Source organism: Capra hircus, chromosome 1, assembly GCF_001704415.2.
Source record: "Capra hircus breed San Clemente chromosome 1, ASM170441v1, whole genome shotgun sequence".
NCBI lineage: Eukaryota > Metazoa > Chordata > Mammalia > Artiodactyla > Bovidae > Capra > Capra hircus.
In genome coordinates this window covers 32,791,803-32,808,753 of record NC_030808.1, presented here as the reverse complement: position 1 = coordinate 32,808,753, position 16,951 = coordinate 32,791,803, and the positions used below count along the sequence as shown (strand labels likewise).

The 16,951-nt window shown below is 34.6% G+C and overlaps 1 protein-coding gene across 3 annotated transcripts in view; it reads right to left on the bottom strand.

The window, feature by feature from the left end:
* Window positions 1-16,951, bottom strand: part of CADM2 (cell adhesion molecule 2) — a 1,295,522-nt gene that overhangs the window by 89,279 nt on the left and 1,189,292 nt on the right. For 2 of the 3 annotated variants that reach the window (XM_005674789.3, XM_018054195.1), the window contains exon 8: window positions 5,164-5,283. The exons of the other annotated variant lie outside the window; for it this stretch is intronic. In XM_005674789.3, coding sequence (XP_005674846.1) covers window positions 5,164-5,283 — 120 coding nt within the window. The remainder of the gene's footprint in view (window positions 1-5,163; window positions 5,284-16,951) is intronic. 3 annotated transcript variants of the gene reach the window in all.

The window sequence follows — 16,951 nt, the reverse complement described above, 5'->3', positions numbered from 1 at the left end:
GGTAAATTTTAAAAAAATGTATTTTTAAAGAAAAAAATTTGCAGTGTCATTCTGAAGTAAAGAAAGCAAAAGTGAACTTGCTCAGTCGTGTCCGACTCTTTGCAACCCTGTGGACTGTATCCCATCAGGTTCCTCCGTCCATGGGATTCTCCAGGCAAGAATACTGGAGTCCGTTGCAGTTTTCTTCTCCAGGGGAATCTTCCCAACCCAGGTATCGAACCAAGGTCTCCTATATAGCGGGCAGACGCTTTAACCTCTGAGCCACCAGGGAAGCCCATTCTGCAGTAAGGTCCAGTCCAATTACCTCGTTATAGTTAACAAATTGGTTGTAATTATAAGCAAAATTATACAGTTTTATTAACAAAAAATTATTTTTCCATTTTTAAGTCTGATGTAAAATAAATCAATACTTGAACCAATAATTCATTTGGATTTTTACATGGATTGTATAAACAACGTCATCATCACTTTTAGGATTTTTTTTTTCTATCTAAAACATTGAAATGCATGAAGTATTTGAACAGGACAGGGAGTATATTAGATATTTTATACCTTTTCTCCATATATGTCATTTCATTTCTGCACTTGTAGTTTACTTACAGTCTTAAAGAGGCAGAGACAGATAAGTAGGCATTTAGGAGTTTTTCTGTCTTGGTAAGCATAAAGGCTTCAATTTTGAATTCTACTTTTAAAAATCATAATAAATAGATATAATCACTGATTTATCTCACTATGTCTCATACATGTTTCCTGAATTTTCAAATCTTTATATCATGACCTGTAAATGAGGGTGCTGTTAAAGATGCCTAGATTATGAGATAGTTTATATAAAATTGAAAATATACAATATGATAAAAAATTTTAGGGCTTCCCTGGTGGCTCAGTAGTGAAGGTTCTGACTGCCAATACAGGAGACGCAGGTTCCATCCCTGATCCAGGAAGATCCGACAGGTTGTGGAGCACCAAGCCTATGTGCCACAACTACTGAGCCTGTGCTCAGAGGCTGGGAACTGCAACTACCGAGCCCACTGCAACTACAGAAGTTCACATGCCCCAGAGCCCATGCTCTGCAACAAGAGAAGCCACCGCAATTAAAAGCCCTTGCACTGCAACTAAAGTGTAGGCCCTGCTTGCTGGAACTAGAGAAAAGCCTGCTTGGCAAGGAAGATCCAGCTCAGCTAAAAATAAGTGAATAAGTAAAGAAATTAGTTTAAAAAATTAAAAATGCTTTCAAAGTAAGCATACCATGGCAAAAATTATATTAATTCTAGAAATCACATCAGGTCATTTGGAAGTATTTTGTAAGTGATCATATTTAACTCATCAAAGTTTATCTCATTAAAAATTTATTAAAGTGATAAGAAAACCCGAAATTCATAAAAAAGTATGTATGGATAGATGGATAGGTAGATAGATACAGATACAGATATATAGATATATATCTTCTAAATTAGTTGATAGCATTAATCAGGCCACTAGCTTTAAAAAGTTGCAAGTTCTATAAGCAGAAAATGTGCTATAGCAATGATGTTTTCTAATGAAAAATATTTGAGAGATCTATAAAATGTTCAGATTTTAGATATATGATATAAATCAAAAATATTATGAACTTCTTAGACAATTTCTTAATTGTTATATTCAAGGATAGGTAAATTCCATATGTTCTAGTGCCATTTTATTATTTGATTTTAACTAATTAAAAGTAGGTTTGAAATTAAAATGCAATCGGTGCACTAACACCAGATAATTTTGTCAAAACTAGAATTACTATAGGAAAAATACACAATTTCATTAATTGTATGATGCAAACGTGAATATATTCATTTTACTTAAAAGAACTAAGCAATAATTGTCATACATTGAGTGCTGATTATGTTGCCAGAACTCTAAATATTATCCAGTCCTCAAGACAATCAGAATCGAGTGTTTCTCATTTTTCTGATGAAAATGCAAGTACTAAATTTGGTTCAACATCTATGACCAAAGACTGTGTAAACAGAAGAACCACAGCTCACACCTAAAGACATCTCCGGGACTCACTTATTCTCTGTCTTTCCCATGTTTGGTAAGGTTTGCTCCTTTCTCTCTTTTAGCACACTTATTTGTAACAAGATACTGCTAATTGCCAGCTTTCTTCCTTATGGTTGAAGCCCTTCTTCCTGCACACGAGGGTGCATTTCATGTACAAACTGAAGAGATGTGCAAATTCTCGAGGTTACAACTGACAAGTTGAGTAGCTTATTTTGTTCTATTTTATTTTGATTTTTAATGCAGCTGCAGAACGATTCTTCATTTTTAAACTGGATGTTATCATAGAGAAGAAAACCCAGCAACGGCAAGGGTGGTGAAAGAGTAGAAATGGAGATATGAATGGTGATTTATTTGTGGTAACTTATTAAATATGTCTGTACAGATAGAGATAAATGTTATATTTATGAAATCTGAAGAAATGATATTTAAAGCTAATAAGATTAAATATAGTTAGTTTAGTTAAGATTACTAAATGAAAGACAGGGATGAAGCAGATAAACTTTAAAAAAATTGGCAAGCTGGAAATATTTAGTCCTTAGCTTTTCTTAGACAACATATTTTTATTATGATATCTTTTAAATGATAATTTTGTAACATCTTTTGCCATTTCATAAATAAGTGAATTCCACTAAAATATAATTGCATCTGAAAGCTCTAATTTAATAGGTAATGCACGGCTGAGTGAATATCATATAATTTATAAGCAGCAGAGTGCAAAAATCATAAAATATTTATATATTGACAAAATTCCCAACTCCCTCAAATATGGACTAGAACATTAATCATGCTTGGTGACTTTCTTCAGTTCCCAGTGGTTTGCTGAAGTTAGCACGGAAAATAGACTTATACTAACATTTGATGTCAGTGTTACTATTTTTTTCTGTATAAAATAGATGCTATGAATTGCCTAACTCATAAAATGTTTTCTTTTCACATATCTTGATACCATTTGAAAAATGATATGTTTCAACTGTTAACTAAAGAAAGAGGGAATGGTGTGTATCTATGTGTTTGTTTGTCTTCTTTGAGGTTTATTTATTCATGTGTTCCTTTGAAGGAAAAACAGTTTTTTTTTTATAATTTTTAAATTTCATGGTGTAAAGTTCATAAAACACCTTAGGAAAGCTTTAAAAAATGAATTTACTTGAAAAAGCAGAAAACTGATTTCATTTTAGCAGGCTGATTAAAATGGAACCGGTAAGATTCACTTAAGATACATGTGAATAAATATAAAACATTGTTGTTAAGCACTTCACTTTGAAATAAAATATTTTCTCTTAATTTGGCCTAATGTACGTATACTCACAAAAGATATGAATGCCTTAACTAATTAAGCCCAGGTACTGATTATTTAGGGGAAAATGCATTAATTTGCTAGTGTTTTAAGATACAATATGTTAAATATCCATAATTTTAGCCTTGGCATAGTGCTGTTTCTATAATATATATAACAGATATTTAACAAATACTCATTGAAGAAATTAATTAGACTTTTTTTAAGTATGTCTTTAAAAAAAAATTAAACCAACATAGCCTTTTCCATCAAAGTGATTTCTTTGTACACTTAGAACTTAACATTACCATTGAGATTTTGTGGGTAAGCAATAGCTACATTTCATCTTAATTACTGTTTGTAAAAATCTTTAGAAAAACAATAAGTAAAGCAAAGTAGAACATTAGATATTTTACATTTCATATATTATCATAAAGTGTTTTTTCTCCATTTTTAGTATTTTTCCACCCATTTCATACACATTGTTATAAGAATGATCTTTAAACTCTTCTACCTTTAGATTTAAATCAAATACAGGTTTTTTTTAGTAATACTAGGTATTTTTAATGATTTTTATTGTTATCACCATCAAGTTTTAGCTATCAATCTTGTACCCTGCATAACAGAATAAACCTAATGAACACTTACCAGATACTAAAATATTTTTCTGGAACAAGAGAAAAAATACTACAAACACTAAGTAAATGCTAGCAGCAACTCAACATAATACTGAGAATTAATAAAAATTCTAAGAAACACAGAAGTCTAATTGAATAGTCTTTATAAGTGAAAACAATGTTAAGTGTATCCCTGATGAAACTTTAGATATATATTTTTGTAAAGTCCTTATGAGCTCAAATTAAGTTGCTACATTTAACACATATTAGTACAGCCAACATGACATAAAACATGTATAAGCATGTGTAAGAGTAAACGACAGACTTAAATAGGACACATTGTCTCTGAACACAGAAATAAAGTTTAAATCGTGTATTTCTATAATGTGCTCAAAAATCTCAAAAAACTTTTCATTTCTTCATTATCTAACAACGACTTAACTACTCAGAAATATTTTTTTATGTTTTTGAACCATGATATAATGATTTCTTGGTTTGTTTGTTTGTTTGTTTGTTTGTTTTGGCCCTTAAGAATTCCTTCAATATCTTTTTGCTTGCTGTGCTTCAGAAAAACATCTTATTAGTAATCAGACACCAGAAATTATTCCTAGAGCCAACTGTCAATTCCTGTCATCCTGGATAAGCCTAGAACATTTGCTTCTGGAACACTCTCTAATTACAAGAAGTAGCTCCACTCAGCTAATCACTTTAGGATGATATATTAAACATATACCTAAAAGTTCTATGTGGTAAATAACTTATAATGACCCCTGTCATGCTAATTTTAGAACAAACTCAACACTGCAGGCTTTTTAATCTAGTTGCAGAGAAATAAAAAATCATTAACACTAAAGTAGGGTCATAAAAAAGCAAAAACTACCTCTGCATTTTTGAACATCTTATCTCTTTGCTTGTTTTTATAAGGTAAAGTACCAAAAAAAAAAAAAAAAAAAAAAAGCTCCCATGTTCACATTTTAAATTGTCAATGTTTCAGAGCTTCATATATTTTTTACCTATATTCTGAACATTTTCGTGAATCATATGACACTAAGAAAAATTAAAATATACCATCTTGTCTTATATTGTATTACAATAACCCTAACTGACAGTAACTGACTTGATTTAATTATTCCTTATAATTAAGTAAAATTGGATCTCAATTCCTCTACTCTTTAAAAAAGTAAGCCCTATAAATTTCTATTTAACGTGTTTTCTAGGCCATAACAAAGAAGCATACCGTACCTCTTATGTTGCTGGTTGTTGCAGATGTGGTTGGGCAGGTTGTTATGGCTACAGTGGTTGTGACTGTTGCAGTGGTAAGGGAGGGGATGATAGTAGTGGGAAGCAAAGTGTTGGGAACATCTGGTGAGTGGAAAAAAACAAAATATAAAACAAAATCATATCATGCAAACAAAACAGAAACATAAATGATTCAAATTATAAATACATATATCTTATTTAGGTTTAAATTTAACAGGCTTAAACAGATTATCTGGTACAAAGCTCCTTGTACCACACGGTTCTTGTCATTTTTTGTTCATTTATTTTTCATGCTCTTACACAAAGCAAAAACCGAGAGCAATGTTTGAAGATAAGCAGATTGCTTGCAATATTTTGAGTGAAATTTAAAATGACAAGAATTCATTTGTTCACTGAGTCCTTTAAAATGTTTGACATGCAGTAGCAAAATACAGATAGGTAAAACAAAAATTGACATGCTTTGCCAAAGAAGTAAACAAAGAAACAACACAACAGAAAATATACACAAATAACACCACCATATAAGATTAAATAAACATTAACGATGGGTGAGTATATGCATGTTAAATACTTTTTGATATTTTTAGGCAAACAATGATAGGAAATAGGGTGAAAGCAATCTTTAGACACAAACAAAAAAGAAGCCAACTGTTATTATTATTACTATTATTTTGCTTTTCCTTTTCTCAGAAATGGTGTTAATGTACAGCTTAGAATCTTGCAGTTCTTACCCTGGTTAGCTGGTAACGCCTCTAACAATTTTTCAGTACATAGGAGTCTTTAACAAGTATTGGGTCAACTAGCATGGAACTCAATATCTGAAATGTTTATGATTCATATTATTTGGCATGCCTAGGAGAAGTTATTGAACATAGATTTGAACCATAACATTCAACCCCTAGTCCATAAATAGTCAAACTGGCAAAAGTTGACAGTAGATTCAAGTACAGAGGACATAATAAACTGAAAAAATAGCTCAGAGTTTACAAGATTTTCCTTCCTTTCACTCAAAAGCAGCTGAAATTTGGAAAAGCAGCATAAACACTGAAACAATATAGCCAGTGTCAAGCAATGAGAATTTCAGTAAGATCCTAAGAGTCAACTCTTGTCTCAGGTGTATAGGCATATAATTTACACAGTGAGAAAATGAGAAACAGTTCACAAATTACCTGTAATTACTGTACTGGGGTTTGATTTCACATGTTTGTTACACAGCCCCTATATATTCAGAGCATTTGACAGATTATTTTGCTATTAAAAGGCTTCTTGTCATTCCCTCAGTTAAACTCTGTGAGTCACACCAGAATTTTTCTAGTTCCTTACTTCTGATAAATAGCCTTACTCAATCCTCAGACTTTAACCTGCTGAATTGTCTAAGCTGGAGACATCAGAAAACAGCATGAGATTACTCTCTTATCTTTGGTATTGATGTTTACACCTGTTTTTCAACAGGGAAAATACTTCCTGGCCAGTCAAATTAAGAAAATAATCTTCTGAAAATCCAATGGTGCTACATCAGTCACTAGAGAAAATGGGTATTGCCTGGAGTGCAATTACCATGATCATAAAGTAGAATTGACTTGAACAACATTATGAATGAATAAATATTATGTATACATGCATGTTCATCTCTTGTTTACTAATTTCTGCTATACCTTCTTATTTTCATTATAAGCCTCCTAAATAGGGTAGCATGCTAGAGATAAATGAAAGACATTTTCTAAATTAAAAAAAAAAAGAGTGTAATTTGAACTTTTACAAATATTAAAATTAGAAAATAATACACTTTTTGTCAGTTAGCAAAATCATTTTCTCATTAGGATCTCCAAATATATGTATTTAATTAGTGTAAAGGGAAATATCTTACAGGGCTATCAAATATAAGAATGTACAATAATATTAGTCCCTTAAAACTCAGTGGAAAGAACTTGATATTACAAAACTATCACAGATTATAAAATATTAGATTATTTGCTATCAGACACTGGAGTGAAGAAAATTTCATTGGCTCTGAAAAGCAGTTTTTCAAAAGCATCTATATCATTTGATTCTCAGATGCAAATAACAGTATTTGGTGTTTTTATTTATTTATTTGTATAGCAAGAAATATCACATTGTTTAGATTTCTTTACCTTACTGTGTATTAACAAAGATGGGCAATAACTAACTCTGATTAGTTTTGGAGACAATCTATATATTTTCTTGAGCATTCTTTTATAAAACAAGCAATATTCTATTTTCCATATGAAGATGCATGATATATAAGGGCTTCCAACCACATGCTAATATTAAAAAATATAAAAACTGTGGGTAGTTTTAATAATTGCTAACCTATTTTAAGACATCTGCCCTAGAGTCTTTTATAATGTCCACCACTAGCAATTATAGACCCAAAATCTGGCTGTTGCTTATCTGATCATCATTTTCTCTAATCTTCTCCCCTTGACTTCAGTTCAGTTCAGTTCAGTTCAGTCATTCAATCATGTCTGACTCTTTGTGACCCTATGAATTGCAGCACGCCAGGCCTCCCTGTCCATCACCAACTCCCAGAGTTCACTCAGACTCAGGTCCATTAAGTTGGTGATGCCATCCAGCCATCTCATCCTCTGTCGTCCCCTTCCTGCCCTCAATCCCTCCCAGCATCAGAGTCTTTTCCAATGAGTCAAGTCTTCGCATGAGGTGCCCAAAGTAATGGAGTTTCAGCTTTAGCATCAGTCTTTCCAATGAACACCCAGAACTGATCTCTTTTAGAATGGACTGGTTGGATCTCCTTGCAGTCCAAGCGACTCTCAAGAGTCTTCTCCAACACCATACTTCAAAAGCATCAGTTCTTCGGTGCTCAGCTTTTTTCACAGTCCAACTTTCACATTCATACATGACCACTGGAAAAACCACAGCCTTGACTAGATGGACCTTTGTTGGCAAAGTAATATCTCTGTTTTGAATATGCTATCTAGATTGGTCATAACTTTCCTTCCAAAGAGTAAGCATCTTTTAATTTCATAGCTGCAATCGCCATCTGCAGTGATTTTGGAGCCCCCAAAAATAAAGTCTGACACTGTTTCCACTGTTCCCCCATCTATTTCCCATGAAGTGATGGGACCTGATGCCATGATCTTAGTTTTCTGAATGTTGAGCTTTAAGCCAACTTTTTCATTCTCCTCTTTCACTTTCATCAAGAGACTTTTTAGTTCCTCTTCACTTTCTGCCATAAGGGTGGTGTCATCTGCATATCTGACTTCATATGCACCTAAAAAGAAACTGGATGAGAACAACTGATGGGAAGCACCTTGGCTGATATGACAGTTGGGTCAAGAAAATGACTTGTCAAATAACAAATCTGTCACTTTTACATATTTTTATCACTAGTACCATTATTTCATTATTGAACAGTATGAAAAGGCAAAATGATAGGATACTGAAAGAGGAACTCCCCAGGTTGGCAAGTGCCCAGTATGTACAAGAGATCAGTGGAGAAATAATTCCAGAAATAATTAAGGGATGGAGCCAAAGCAAAAACAATACCCAGCTGTGGATACAACTAGTGATAGAAGCAAGGTCCGATGCTATAAAGAGCCATACTGCAAAGGAACCTGGAACGTTAGGTACATGAATCAAGGCAAGTTGGAAGTGGTCAAACATGAGAAGCAAAAGTGAATGTCGAGATTCTAGGAATCAGCAAACTAAAATGGACTGGAATGGGTGAATTTAACTCAGATGACCATTATATCTACTACTGCAGGCAGGAATCCCTTAGGAGAAATGGATTAGCCATCATGGTCAATAAAGAGTCCAAAATTCAGTACTTGGATGCAATCTCAAAAACGACAGAATGATCTCTGTTCATTTCCAAGGCAAACCATTCAATATAATGGTGATCCAAGCCTAAGCCCCAACCAGTAATGCTGAAGAAGCTGAACTTGAACCATTCTTTGAAAACCTAAAAGGCCTTTTAGAACTAACACCCAAAAAAGATGTCCTTTTCATTATAGGGGACTGGAATGCAAAAGTAGGAAGTCAAGAAACACCTGGTGTAACAGGCAAATTTGGCCTTGGAGTACAGAATGTAGCAGGACAAAGGCTAATAGAGTTTTGCCAAGAGAACGCACTGGTCATAGCAAACACCCTCTTCCAACAACACAAGAGAAAACTCTACACATGGACATCACCAGATGGTCAACACCGATATCAGATTGATTATATTCTTTGCAGTCAAAGATGAAGAAGCTCTTACAGTCAGCAAAAATCAAGACCAGGAGCTGACTGTGGCTCAGCTCATGAACTCCTTATTGCCAAATTCAGACTTAAATTGAAGAAAGTGGGGAAAACCACTAGACCATTCACGTATGACATAAATCAAATCCCTTATGATTATACAGTGGAAGTGAGAAATAGATTTAAGGGACTAGATCTGATCGACAGAGTGCCTGATGAACTATGGACAGAGCTTCGTGACATTGTACAGGAGACAGGGATCAAGACCATCCCCACCGAAAAAAGAAATGCAAAAAAGCAAAGTGGTTGTCTGAGGAGGCGTTACAAATAGCTGTGAAAGGAGGAGAAATGAAAAGCAAAGGAGAAAAGGAAAGATATAAGCATCTGAATGCAGAGTGCCACAGAATAGCAAGGAGAGACAAGAAAGCCTTCCTCAGTGATCAATGCAAAGAAATAGAGGAAAACAATAGAATGGGAAAGACTAGAGATCTCTTCAAGAAAATTAGAGATACCAAGGAAATATTTCATGCAAAGATGGACTCAATAAAGACATAAATGGTATGGACCTAACAGAAGCAGAAGATATTAAGAAGAGGTGGCAAGAATACACAGGAGAACTGTACAAAAAAGATCTTCATGACCCAGATAATCACGATGATGTGATCACTCACCTAGAGCCAGACATCCTGGAATGTGAAGTCAAGTGGGCCTTAGAAAGCATCACTATGAACAAAGCTAGTGGAAGTGATGGAATTCCAGTTGAGCTGTTTCAAATCCTGAAAGATGATGCTGTGAAAGTGCTATACTCAATATGCCAGCAAATTTGGAAAACTCAGCAGTGGCCACAGGACTGGAAAAGATCAGTTTTCATTCTAATTCCAAAGAAAGGCAATGCCAAAGAATTCTCAAACTACTGCACAATTGCACTCATCTCACATGCTAACAGAGTAATGCTCAAAATTCTCCAAGCCAGGCTTCAGCAATATGTGAACCGTGAACTTTCTGATGTTCAAGCTGGTTTTAGAAAAGGGAGAGGAACCAGAGATCAAATTGCCAACAACTGCTAGATAATCGAAAAAGCAAGAGAGTTCCAGAAAATATCTATTTCTGCTTTATTGACTATGCCAAAGCCTTTGACTGTGTGGATCACAATAAACTGTGGAAAATTCTGAAAGAGATGGGAATACCAGACCACCTGACCTGCCTCTTGAGAAACCTGTATGCAGGTCAGGAAGCAACAGTTAGAACTGGACATGGAACAACAGACTGCTTCCAAATAGGAAAAGGAGTACATCAAGGCTGTATTGTCACCCTGCTTAATTAACTTCTATGCAGAGTACATCATGAGAAACGCTGGGCTGGAAGAAGCACAGGCTGGAATCAAGATTGCCAGGAGAAATATCAATAACCTCAGACATGCAGATGACACCACCCTTATGGCAGGAAGTAAAGAGGAACTAAAAAGCCTCTTGATGGAAGTGAAAGAGGAGAATGAAAAAATTGGCTTAAAGCTCAACATTCAGAAAACTAAGATCATGGCATCTGGTCCCTCACTTTATGGCAAATAGATGGGGAAACAGTGGAAACAGTGTCAGACTTTATTTTTGGGGGCTCCAAAATCACTGCAGATGGTGACTGCAGCCATGAAATTAAACATGTTTATCCTTGGAAGGAAAGTTGTGACTAACCTAACTAGCATATTGAAAAGCAGAGACATTGCTTTGCCAACAAAGGTCCGTCTAGTCAAGGCTTTGGTTTTTCCTGTGGTCATGTATGGATGTGAGAGTTGGACTTGAAGAAAGCTGATTGCCAAAGAATTGATGCTTTTGAACTGTTGTGTTGGAGCAGACTCTTGAGAGTCGCTTGGACTTCAAGGAGATCCAACCAGTCCTTTCTAATGAGACCAATCCTGAGTGTTCATTTGAAGGACTGATGCTAAAGCTGAAAGTCCAATACTTTGGCCACCTCATGCAAAGAGCTGTCCAATTGGAAAAGACTCTGATGCTGGGAGGGATTGGGGGCAGGAGAAGAGGATGACTAGTATGAGATGTCTGGATGGCATCTCTGACTCAGTGGACCTGAGTTTGAGTGAACTCCGGGAGTTGGTAATGGACAGGGAAGCCTGGCCTGCTGTGATTCATGGGGTCGCAAAGAGTCGGACAAGACTGAGTGACTGAAGTGAACTGAACTGAACATTATTTCAGCTAACTTGTTTGGAAACATTTTTGTTCTTGAAAAAAAAGAGAAAATTGAGGGCTTCTTCATTCTGTTCTTTCTTCTCACCACACTGTCCATTCAATTATTTCAACTTTATTGTGAAACAGCAAACATTTAATCTTAATATTCAATTTCAGGATTTTAATCAGAATCAACTACAACTCAACCATGTAAGATTATCTGGAATTAGTTAGAATTCTCAGAAAGATCAAGAGAATAGAGTGATATTTCTTTTACCTAAACTTTCTATTGCTATGATTTTATTCATGTCAGTTTCAGCACTGGGCAATGAAGCTTTGAATGGAAGAATTTTGCCTGCTTTATTTTTGGTACGTAGCACAGTTTAGAAGGTCAGTAAAAATTTACTAAATGAATTTGTTCATAGCATTATAAGCATATAATTTATTTTAGGGGATCTAGAAAAGTCCACTTTTTGACTAGTTAATATAAAACTAAAATATTTCATTACGGCTGATCACAAAAAGTTCTCTCTCCTTACTACTTACAGAAACTTTTTATTTTCTGAAGCATACTTTTTCAAGACAACCTAAAACTACTACAACCTAAAACTTCTTTCAGTAAATATCCTTGCTAACAAAATGAGGACTTTCCTGGTGACTCAGAGGTAAAGAATCCACCCGCCAGTGCAGGAGATGCAGGTTTGAATCCTGGGTCAAGAAGATCCCCTGGAGAAGAAAATGGCAATCCTCTCCACAATTCTCCCCTGGAAATTCCGCAGACAGAGGAGGCTGGTGGGTTATAGTTCATGGGGCCACAAAGAGTCTCACAAGGCTTAGTGATTAAGCAACAACAACAAACAAACAACAAAACTGTCTTTGCCTACATATTCTGTGGCTCTGAAAGCTGTGTGAGCCTGACCTGAGTTTCATGCACACCGCATCTCCTTAGGAACTCCCTCCATTTTCACCTGACTTGAGACTTTCCAAGAAAGGGTGAAAGGCTAGGAGGGACCACTGAGTAACTCACTGTGATCAGCGGTAAATGATCAAAGCAAAATTGCAGGTTGTCTATTACTATCCCCACTTAATGGATGAGAAGATTTTTAGATAGTTTCCTTGCTTTGAAAATTACACAAACATATGCTGTATCATAGAAAGAATTTTCTTAAATATATAATCATACTGCAGAGACAAATTTCTCTAACGTTATTTCCATCTCAAGATGATTTATCTGCCTGACTATAGCTCTTGTCAAAGCAGAAATTAGTAAAATTCTGAGCTGTCTTACTAAGTTCAAACACCTACCTCTCTAGTTTTTACCCCTACATGTAAGCACCAACATTTGGCATCATTCAGCAATTATTTTAAAGGTTTTGGCCTTTTATTTAAACATTGATAAAAACATTGATAATGAGAATGAAGGGGCTTCCCTGGTTGCTCAGACGGTAAAGCATCTGCCTGCAATGCAGGAGACCTGGGTTAGATCCCTGAATCGGGAAGATCCACTGGAGAAGGAAATGGCAACCCACTCCAGTACTTTTGCCTGGAAAATTCCATGGACAGAGGAGCCTTGTAAGCTACAGTCCATGGGGTTGCAAAGAGTCGAGTATGACTGAGCGACTTCACTTCACTTCACTTCAATGAGAATGAAGCTATATTCCCATTAGGAAAAACAAAATTGGAAACACAAGTAATAGTCATTTACCTTATTCTTGAGGTGTCTAGAATCGTATATTTTAATACCATTATGCTATTAATATAAAGCATACTCAACCAAATATAGCACAGGATAAAAAATGAAGATCGCTTTCTCCTTTTCTACAGCACATTCATTTTTTATCTCTTCTTGTTGAAAAAAATACATTGTGTAGAATAAAAATACACTGATTCATATGCAGAAGAATTATAAATGTGCCCATACATAATAAAAGTAACTTAATCCTGGTTCAACATCAATTTATTAATTCTGTTCATAAAGCCACATAATCTGCAGTCATATTAATATTATAAGTAATATGCTAAATATGACATCAATTTAGAAGATTTTGCCTTACATGTTCACATCCTATGATTTAAGAGTATTTAAATGGGACACAAAAATAGCTATAAATAAAAAACAGAAAAAAAATCAATGGTAAGTAATTTATGGATATTAACATTCAGAAATGGGAGCTATCTAATAGATCAGTCAATTAACTACATGATATTTCATCTCTGTTTCCTACAATACAAAGACTGGCTCAAATTTTTCATTGTCATTTTCCTTGGAGAGCATGTTAATCTAATTGAATATTGTTTATTTGCCTGGGAAAATAAGTGGCTAAGAAGTTCAGCATTTATAATTTATGAAAGAAATTCAGTGTATTATGTAATATATTTTCTAGATAGTAGTATATAAATGATGACCTAACAACTGATAAAATATGTAGTGGATGAAAAAAGCTATCTTCAGAAATGAGCAAAGTGAAAATAATTAGATTTTGTTTATTTTAGTTTAGATCTGATCAGAGAAATTAGTATATAGACCTAAAACCCAAAAGAGAAATTCCAATAAAGTTCTTCAAAATCAGAAATAATAAAACATCTTCTAGTTAGTAAGAAATTTGAATATGAAACAATAATAGCTTAAGTTGTTAAAAAAAATTATTATCACAATATACACAAATATGTAACACCGATTTCTCTAAAATTGTGATTATGTGTTTAAATCTTTTCCTAGCAGATTAAATCTTAGAAACTACTCATTTACTATATACTATCATGGATAAAACTTGCTAAAATAATTTTGTGGTTTAAATAAGCTATTTAAATGAATTTATAGAGGTCCATGGTTCATTATTTATTATTTGTTAATAAAATGTTACTGTTTTAGAAAACTATAGTAGCCATAATAAAATCAGGAATTTCCTTTTAAGAAAAAATTTGAGAATTTGTATTGATGGGGAGCTGAGAAAAATAAAGGTCTAAGACATGAAAATATTTGCCTATAGTTTTACCTACACATAAGAGGTAAATTAAAATAAATTACAATTTTCATCTTACTTGTAACCTATATAAAGTGTTACCCTAACATATAAGGAAAATTCAGGAATATTTCAATAATGTCAGACAAAACCTCAAATCTAGTCAATTGCACAAATGTATATTATGAAGGCAAAGTCTGAGTTGGCTGCAAAAGTTATTCATATGAGTGACTATTGAGTACAAATAAATGCAGTGTAAATACTGTGGGTTACTTCTATAAGAACCTATTCATTTTCAGAAACACAATTTCTGCTCATACAAAAAAGCTATTGAATCAGGAAAGCAAATTCTGTGTTCCCAGGGACCATGGCTAAACTTTGCTATGATAGTTCACTGTCCATCACGTCTCCTGCTTAACCTCTATGATTCTCATGTGAACTCCGAACTATACTCACTTGAGCTGCCTCAGTGTTAAAGTTTTCTGGAACAACAGGGGCTAGAGTTCTTCAGCACATGTATGCTTGGCTTCTTTTCTTTATTTCTTATAACACCAGTTAGCGTAAACAGAAAAGCCAAAGCCTAGGATACAAGCCATCTGCCCTAACACAAGTCATTTCCCCAGATTTTAGACTCTATTCTTCTGTTCTCTTTGTTTCATGTTCTCAGAGTTACATCCTGTTTCTCATTACTTTTCTCTGTCATGTGTCATATCTTCCCTCAATGTGCCTTCAAGCTCTTTACATGCACCTCTACACATGCTTGTTTTACATATTATCATGACACATATATTTATGTACCTATGTTTCTAATAAACTGTAAGCTCAATCTTTAGAAATCAGCATGTTCTTGCTTTTAAAAATACAACTTTGCCTTGGTACAAATTTACTCTGATCCACCCCATCGGTATCACACAGTCTCATCTTAAAGTTAGGACTTCCCTGGTGGCTCAGACGGTAGAGCATCTGTCTACAAGGTGGGAGACCTGGGTTTGAGCCCTGGGTCAGGAAGATTCCCTGGAGAAGGAAATGCCTGCAAAATCCCATGGACAGAGGAGCCTGGTAGGCTACAGTATGGGGTTGCAAAGAGTCAGAGTGACTTCACGTTCATCTTAAAGCAGCCATCCCTTTTCTGATGTGCCTAGTGAAATGCTACTCTCAACTTTCAGCCTTATTCCTACCTGCTCTTTAAAGACTTCCTTGATCAACTAAACCCCAACTGATTTCCTTTTTCTGAACACTTTTCGTGCTTTCTGAGTTTATCTAGTGTTCCTGCATTTTGTTACCTATACCCCTCTACCATAAAATTATGGGCTTCTCTGGTGGCTCAAATGGTAAAGAATCTGCCTGCAATGAGGGAGACCTGGCTTCAGTTCCTGGTTTGGGAAGATCCCTTAGAGGAGGGCATGGCAACCCACTCCAGTATTCTTGCCTGGAAAATCCCATGGACAGAGGACCCTGGTGTATTGCCATAACAATATTGTTTACAGTCATGACCACACTATTGTGACCCCACCCAGAGTTATGTGCCTCTCGCTAGCTATATAGCTCTATCTTTCCTTCAGTGGAGAACATCTATCAAAATACATGAGTAATATTAAGGTAAAATTTTAAAATTTACTTTAATTAACATAGTCATTAATACACTCAACTATTCTCTTATTAATAATAAAGTTCACAGTAAACAGAATACATACCATAGCTCTTTATGAAATTAGTGGTTGAAATCTGGGAAGCTATCACATTTACTTGGCAATTAATGCATTACTAGTTTTTTGTTTTTTATTTATGAGTATAAAAGATGATAAGATAACAGAGGAAATAGGTATCAAATCTATGGTATATTTCAGTGCTTCCTTAGGGTACTTAGCTCTAGGCTTTGAATTTGACTGATAACTTATAAATAATACATCTTTTGGTGGTAATAGCAATGTTGTCAGTACATAGGAAATGACATCAATTTTAAAGATATGGATCAGTAATTGAGCCTTATACATGGTGGATCTCTGCAAAAAATTATCCCTTCTCCTTTTACCATTCATGAAGTTATTTTTAGGAATTTTTGCTAAGAATCTTCCAGTCTAAAAAATTAAAATGCAGCATACTGAAGAATATTACATTCCAAATGCAGTTTTTCAATGTTTTTAAAAGTGTCAGAGCTCTAAATCATCATACTCAATTCAAAATAATAGAAAAAGGGTCCTTTTTCACATTCTAATGAAGGAATTCAAAAAATTCAACTATATTTTGTTATTGGAGCTTATTAGAGCACAACAGATCCTGTATAACCTTGTCAAAATGAAATCACTTCCAACAAGCACTGTATACAATAAACTCCTGAGTATTACAGCACCTTTTTCCCAATAACGAGCTTTTCAGGTTAAAGGTATATTCTGTTCTCTACAAATGCAGTGTACA